The 8,339-nt window shown below is 37.7% G+C and overlaps 1 protein-coding gene across 1 annotated transcript; it reads right to left on the bottom strand.

The window, feature by feature from the left end:
- Window positions 1-1,646: 1,646 nt before the first annotated feature.
- Window positions 1,647-7,069, bottom strand: LOC101861613 (EEF1A lysine methyltransferase 1; the record flags this gene model as incomplete). The annotated part of the gene is given in 4 exon segments (XM_013088004.2): window positions 1,647-1,899; window positions 4,753-5,030; window positions 6,065-6,147; window positions 6,886-7,069. Coding segments are annotated over 4 exon segments (642 nt in total). The 3' UTR covers window positions 1,647-1,765.
- Window positions 7,070-8,339: the final 1,270 nt, after the last annotated feature.

The following is an 8,339-nucleotide window of genomic DNA, read 5'->3' as shown; positions in this document are numbered from 1 at the left end:
AAATTTCCTACCAACGAAAAAGTATTAGGTGTATCCCACACGCTCATATGACCTTATGCAGTTGCGAGCGCCGTAAAACCCTATACTAAACAAACAAACAAACAAACAAATAATACTACTGTGTTCTCTTGCAAACATATGTTCAGTCAAACCATACTCAAGCCCACATGTGCCTACTCTGCCGTCATTAAAAAAAATATAGTACCTATAACATGCAGTTTTTAACAATTTTACAGGAGAGCCAAAAAACTAAATGTTGTTACCAAGAAAGCATCTGCTGTAAAGTTAAGAAGGTATTATCAAAATTATATTCTTTAAAATTAAAATATTGACTTGTGATGTTCGCAAAGAGTTTGTTTTCTTGATAACAACATTCAGATTTTTGTCTCTCCAGTGAAATTGTAAAAACATAATATATAGATATAACTGTATCTTTAAAAAGGATGGCAGTACTGGTAGTCTCCCAAAAGAAGAAAACCTCACTCAAGGGTTTGTAATAGATCTACGTGTATGGGTAGAATAAACATTGTTAGCCAGCTGTTCAGGTGCACTAAGCCAAAAATTTTGAAAAAAATTTTTTCTTGCAGTTTCTTAACCTGTGGAATAGGTTGTATAATGGCTCGAAAGATTTTTGTCCAAATTCTAATAATTCTAGATCTAAATGTTGAAAAAAGCAAGGAAAATAGATACATATTTTAACGGCAAATTGTTAAAAAACGAAAGTTTTTTCTCTCTCCATAAATATTTCACTTTCTGGGCTTAGAATAAGTGAACAGCTTGCCGCCGAAAGGTACACACATGTGATTTTTTACGTCCTTCGTGACACAATCCAGACCATTTAGAAGGCAGGCTATTTCCACTTTGTCAGTCAGGGCCAACCCGAGCTGAGTGGTTTTTAGTTTCGGTAAGAGTTTTACGGCACTTGCAACACAACATAAGTACAAGTGCCGAAGACCAGATGTGTCGCAAGAGAGCAACATATACAAAAAAGGAGGAGGAGAGATTAAAAGGAGGACAGATGTTTGATAGGAAAGAAGTTGCAAACCACACCAGAGCACTCGCCAACCACCCATGAGCTGAGTCGAATACAATCTATTCAAGCACATAGATGGATACTCCATAAAAACTTCCTCACTAGGGAATCAAACTCACACCTGCTGAGTGCAACTACGAAGAGCCCAGCTACCACACCACAGATGCTTGTAGTAAGTCGCTCCAGGCAACGGACCAGATCACCACAGCAGTAGGCTACAATGACCAACTGGAAATAGGCAGCTCACAACATGCACATCCAGCTACTTCATATCAAATACTTGTAAGCCATATTATTTGTTGATATAAGCTATGTGGTATGATATGTCATGAAATTGCACAATTTTCCACTTCTTAAAGAACAAAAGTGAATGCAAAATCTGCTGTTTTGAAAGGGAAGTTGAAATGGTTAGCCTAAAACAATCTCTTACATAGATATCTCAGCAAACATTTCTTTAACTGCTGATTAGATCTTGCATATTTTTCTTATCTTTATCTTAACTTACATTTGGTAAATTGAATAACTTACAGGTTTCCTCACCAGACTCTTTCACTCCCAAAGAAAACTCAAAGTCTAAGAACAAGAGGTAAAAAAAATAAATTGACACTCCAAATGTTGTTAGTAGAAACAAAAACGCACTTTTTATTCAAGTCATACTTTGTTCCAAACACACTTCATCATACGTTCTCTTTCAAGCAACTACAAACACACACACACATACACAAATCAATGCTATGAGTTCAAAACTGGGGCGTCATAATTGGAAAAACAGGCAAACTCGTTCTGCAAACCGTTGGAATGAGACGGCTCAAACTTGCACTTAGTTACATTGAGAAGTCGGTGGGCCAAATCCTTCATGATGGCTCCTGAAATAATAGAGAAAAGACAAGAAAAAAACCTTCTGAAGTGCGGTAGTTGAAGGATGTGTAAAGTGTGCAAAATGAGGTTTGGAAAAGTATGCAAAGGAATAAAAAATAAAATAAAATTACCCTAACGGGTGCGTATTGGAGTAATAAAACCTCTTTAGAAAAGCTGGGGGATAACCATGACAGGTTTCATTCTGGCTATCAGGAGGAGAGTTGAAAAAGGTGGAAAATTATCTTGGTAGGTAGGAATGCACTGGAATTTTCTCAGTCATGCACATCACAAGGATGTCATTTTTCTATATTTCCCTTTATGTTAGATAAAATAAAATAGAATAAACTATTTTTAAAATTCAAACATTTACATCGTTTCCTTCTAGCAAAAAAGGTCAGAAGAATAGCTATTATTCTCAGCATTTGTGTGAGTGCCTAAAGTAAAGAAAGGTACCAAAAGTCGGATTTTAACCATTTTGAGTTAAGAGTTGCTCCTAATAGGACATTCAATGCTGAACACAGGGGTCTTTGAATTTTTTAGATATCTCAAGTAGTTTTTAAGATTTGCACATTTTGCGAGGTAGGGTATAAAGATCTAATTTTGATAAAATTAGCTTTTAAGTTTAGAACACATACAAACTTTTAAAAAACGGTGATTCAATTGTTTCTAATGTATCATGGAAAATTCATTTCCAATTTGGTATTCAGTTGACTTCAATATCATGATTAGAATTCAATGGTAAAACATAACGGGGAAGAGAAAACATGCTTCAAGAATTGATTTTAACACCCTTTAAAAGCAGTTTTCATTATCTTTTTTAAAACATGCCCTATCCTCAAAATAATTCCCCCAAAAATATTTAGAAGTCAAATCAAAGAAAACTCTTTTAACATATTGTAAAAAAATGGTGGAACTTATCATTTTTTTAAGGAGACACATTTTGGTCAAAAAAGTAATTTTTTGTCATAATCAGTCTGTAGCTCAAAATGGTCTGTGGCTACTTTTGGTATCTTTCTTTAGGCATGCACACATTTGTTATCTGTTTAACTCATATTAGTTCCGTCTATTTCCTGTTTTTATGTTTGCAAATGAAACGTTGGGTACTATTTTCAGTTATTTTTACAAAATCCCACTAGCATCCCTGACATCGGCAGAATGATGTATAACATGCAATCAGAGCTCCAGAATTAATGTTTGCTTTATGTTCTTTTAATTTGGTGCTATCTTACAACTATCCCTACAGTGCCTGTGGTATAATCAATTAGCCAACCTGGCATTGTATTAGACATCTACAACTGGTTGTACTACTCGAATAAATCTGGCTTGTTGTTGGCCTGCTGAACACAATGGTGGCTGCACGTTTAAATCTGTTCCTTTGTACAGACCGTTCTTTGTAACTTATTGTAAGTGGCTTAAGTTACCCCGAGTGGCCTAAGTAGCCCCGGTTGGCGGTAGGTAAAACACCACAGTGCCTAGATATAAGGACGTAGCAAATAGCAAGGTGTGATCCCTAAGACACATTAAGATATTGGGGGGGGGGGGGGGGGGGGAGAGTGTGTGTGTGTGTGTGTGTGTGTGTGTGTGTGTGTGTGTGTGTGTGTGTGTATTACTTTACTTTTACTGTTATGAGGGAATGCAATTACTGCAAGGTGCCTGTGTCCATACATAAATTCAATTTCTTAGACATTGCCTGTCAAAACCTCAACATCAATTCTACTGTATTCAAAAGTAAAAAAAAATGTCCCCCCTCCATTATGAAAGTGACAGTAATTTTTTTGCTTCGATATAATTTAATGTTCCTTCCTCACACCCGGTACAAGCAGGTTGTACACGCCAATGTGCTTTCAAGTTGTTTTTGGTCCCTTATTCACAACAGCTCTCAGCTCTCATGCAAGTATTACCAAAGATAGTGAATAACAAGATGGGCCACTCAGCCAAAAAAGTGTCCGCAGGAAGTATGCTCTTTGCTTCAGATGGCGCTGCAGTCTGTTTTGAAGCTCTCTTTCGTTTTTCCAGAAGAAGAATAGGAATAGCACCTCCTTGCGTGCGCAGTTCGACTGCTGTTCATCAGCAGTTCGGGTACGTTCAGTGCAGAGTTTTAGTTTTTTTATATTTTAATGACCTCTCGCCTTTCATTCTAAATTCAAATTAAACGAAGAAAACCATCACCCCTTCCTCCGGAAGAGGTTTTTTGTCAGCGTAACCATTAAAAAAAAGCGTTCTTCCGAAATTTATCCCAAAACTTGCTAGTTTCACTTTGATTTTTAAAAAACTCAAGTAGGGTAACTCTGTTCGCAAAGAGTGCGCTTTTGTGAAGAGGGCGCCACCAAATTTTGAGGACACTTTTTTAATTGGCTCAAAGAGAGAAGTGGCCCATCTTGTTATGTACTATCATGCAAGTATTACAAATATAAGCCAGGGATAAAAAGCATTCATTAATTGAGTACACAAACGTCAGTCCTTAACAAAACTCCTGACAATAATAAAGAAGAAAATCAGCACCAAAATGGTGTCAGAACCCCCCCCCCCCCCCCCCCCCAGAAAACAACTTTGGTCTTCACTGAGTGATAGAGGTTCCATGCAGCGGTGTTGTGGGTGCTTTTTCATTTAGATGAAAGAACAATCAACATTGGTTTCATTTGTTTTGATTTATTGACCAATTAAGTGATGTGTAAGTCACTCTCAGGTTTCATACCAAAAGAGGGCTCAGGCATAATCAGAAAGCCTCCAGCGGAGACACTCTTCCGGAGACAAAGAGTTAAACAATAACATTCTCCCCTCCCTGCTATGAAAAATATAAAAAAAACAACCCCCCCCAATGAAACAACCCTAACACAGTTGAAAAAGAAACACATGCCCACCTGTACAAAGAATAATTTTTCCAGCAGTCAAGAACTTGACGGTAACCGCAGTCTTCGTGAGGCATTCCTCTGACAGGAAGGGAGGGTCTGCAATCACTAAATCAAAAGCTCCCTTCAGAGTTTGGTCGAGCTTAAGAGGTTCCTTGTAGTCGTACATGACAAAGTCTTCTCCAAACACCTGGAAGCGAGGGTCAAATTCCAAGCACTTCACCAACACGGTTTCTGGCTTGAGCTCTTGCAATTTTTTGTAGGCAGTTGGGGAGCTGAGACAAGCAATTCTGAGGAGGAAGATTTTTTTTTAAAACTATTAGTTTTGGGGTCAGATTTAATTAAATCAGTGTGAGTTGAAAATTTGAAAATTGAAAAGTTCTCAATAGTTAAGAACAAAGATAACAACAGTGATTATGGAAAGTAAAGGATTCAATTTTATTTCTGTCGTCAAGGCAAATTTTGCAATGAATAATTACAATGCAGGATTCAAATTCACAATCCATCAGCTTAACTCCCCTTGAAAACGACAACTACAGTCGTCCTGACTAGGACACACCAAAAATGTGAATAGTGCAGAATACCAACAGATACATCGAATTTTGAGAGGAATGTTCCTTGATCTACAGGGACTATGCCTGCTGCAGGAATTCTTTCAATTCAACTGCATGTTTTTCGGATGAAACAAAAAAAAAGGTAACATTTTTTTCCTTTTAAAAAGGTTTTCTGAAAAAAAATGAGTGATACTCAGGAAGTATACAGATACGGCTCAGACTCTTTTTCACATTTACATGATAAAAGTGGTGACAGTTGTCTTAGTTTTAATAGAGGGGGCTTGGTAAGGGTTAATGTATATCTCAGTATCTCAGGCTAACAGACACATGGCCATTTGCACTTTTAGCCATCATCATATCTATATAAAAGAGGCTGTCTTAAATATTCTGCATTTTAGATTTTAAAGAAAATATATCTACTCTAATAGAACAAAAAGCAATTAAATTGATATAAAATTATTTTTTAGTTCCAGAAAAATTATCAACAAAAACATTAAAACATGTCACAATCAAAAGAGCTGGAAACTTGCTCTCTCTGTTAAAGCTTTAAATCACTTGATACTGCTGAAAATAACACACAAACGTCACTTTGAAAGGGATCAATTTCAATGCAGACATCACAAATTTATTTTCATCTCCATCATTTGAAAGACAAAAATACATAGAGGTATTCAGTACCCACACAGATAAATGAATTGTGACAAAAACAAACATACATAAACACCACCAAAAAATAATTATAACAGGTGGAATCTGTGATCATGAACTACCTCCCTGTGTCTCCCACAGCCGACAAGGCTTCTTTAGCTAACATCTCTGCCGTTCTGTCATCGTACCAGAACTGACTCAGTTGCTGTTGAGGACAAAACAAAACTTAAGTCATTATTTGGGCTAATGTTGACCTTAACAAGGATAAAAATTTTAGACCACGCCAGAATTACATTTTTATTAAAGCCATTACCGTCATGGAAATACTAAATGTACACATTTTCACTGTCTGGCTTGCATTTGTGAAGCCATCGATACTGGTTGAACCACGCTGAAAGTAAACCAAGAATTTTTTTCCGAGCCATTCATCTTTTCCGGCAACATAGAAAGTGTAACTCCATGGAAACCTTAATTTAGAATGAACACTTAAAAGGGAGACCAATTTCATACCTGCGACTCACTGCTGCACAAGTAGTGATAAACATAAGGAAGGAGTTATGGATTGATAAAACGCTTATCACATTATAAGTCAGAATTGCGTTGAGGGAACATGCTGGTCTGAGTAACACAGCTGGGTAAACTGAAAGTCTTTTGCCTAATGAAGTCAAACAGCACGGGGTAAGACATAATTGAAAAAGGTCAAAAGTGCGGCTTAAGGAAACATCTATAGCAATACATCCTTTCCTTGTGAACCTCTAGAACAAAGGAAAAAGTAAAGTATAGCAGCTCTGGATTAGGGTCTCACATCTTTATAATTTCCGATCTGTTTCTTGGTTTCAGTCAAGCAAGCTGCAAGTTGTCTCGAGAACTAAACACATTCTATCCAGCTAAAACCACAGGAAAGAAGACAGCATGATATCCTCAAAGCTGCAGGCACACTCACCCAGTCTTCCTTCAGTTGAATATTGTTATCCCCTGAAGTCAACGCTTCCTCTAGTTTCTCTGCGTCTTCTTTCTGCTCCTTATAGAACTCTTGCAGGGCAGCTAGAGCATGAGCTGATAGCTGTGGCTCCTCATCGCTATCTGACATTGCAAAGTCCTCCTTGAAATTGAAGTAACTCAATTACCTGGACAAGAAGAAAAATTATGACTTACATGACTTAGATCATTCAGATGGCGTGCTCAACCCAATGAACCTGGGCTGAGTGGAATGTTGTGCTATAGTGTTTTTGGTTTTTTTTTCACAGTAGAGGGTTTTACGGCGCTCGCAACTGCATAAGGTCATATGAGCGCCAAGGGGTGGGTGTCAGCAGAGAAGTCTTTACAGGGAATCGAACTTATTCTGCTCACCTCAGCTTCAACAGCACAAGGTCTGCTTTGACTATCAAGGCACCCCGGAAATAGTGGGTCACAAGAGAGTGACAAACATACAAAAGAAGTAGAAAAATGACAATAGTTCCCTGTTGTAGATCAGGCACAGTTATGAGCGTGACATGAATCAGCCCATTTATAATTCTACAGTGCTTGAAAAAAGAAATGTCCCCCCTTTGAGAATGGCCTAAAGACACTACAGATAGTGGCACTGCCCTGGGGGGTGTGCTATAGTGTGTGTGTGTCATGTACAATACAGAGAAACTGAGAATTAGAATACAATGAACTTCCCCATTTGCGAGTCAAGTAAACACAATTTTTGCATGCAATGCAAACAGCCTAACAATTATATATCAACCGCATCAGTTCACAATTCATAGTTCCAGTTTATAGCACTGGGAAAAGTGTCACATGACCTATCCCATACACCACATGCAAGCGTCTCAACTTTCATGCCCGGGTCAAGATTAGAACCTATACTATCTAGACATTATTATTTATATGACTACGACATGAAACATGAGAATAAAAGTCAGTCTGAAGTCTTCAGTGAAGAGTAAGTCAAGAAACAGGGATTCATGGATGGTCCAATACTTAGAAGACTAGCTGCATGTAGGAAAATTTTTACTTTTTATCTTAGAACTAGATCTAGATCAGATCTATCTTTATAATGACTAATGTCTGAGGCGGCAAAACTTGGAGGATAACACAAACAGTACAGTAAAGTACTTCTGAATAAAGTCCAGACTTTCATCAACAATATAATGAGGAGTATCCGAAGAATAAGGTGGCAGGATAGAATAGATCTGATCTAGATTTAGATCTAGATTCGGTGATTTTGTAGTTCCGTTCGTTAAAGTCCACAATCCATTTGTTTACATCCAGAGAAGAAATCCAGAAGTCTTGATGACCAAATACTATTTGAAATAGGCTACACAAAGAGCAGGGATGCAACCTAACTGCAAAACATCAAATTAGGATAAAATTCAGGGGGGCATGCCCCCCTGAACCCCCCCACCTCCATAT

This window comes from Aplysia californica, unplaced genomic scaffold (genome assembly GCF_000002075.1).
Source record: "Aplysia californica isolate F4 #8 unplaced genomic scaffold, AplCal3.0 scaffold00668, whole genome shotgun sequence".
In the NCBI taxonomy this organism is placed as follows: domain Eukaryota; kingdom Metazoa; phylum Mollusca; class Gastropoda; order Aplysiida; family Aplysiidae; genus Aplysia; species Aplysia californica.
The sequence above is the reverse complement of the archived record's forward strand: the minus strand, read 5'-3'. Positions and strand labels throughout refer to the sequence as shown.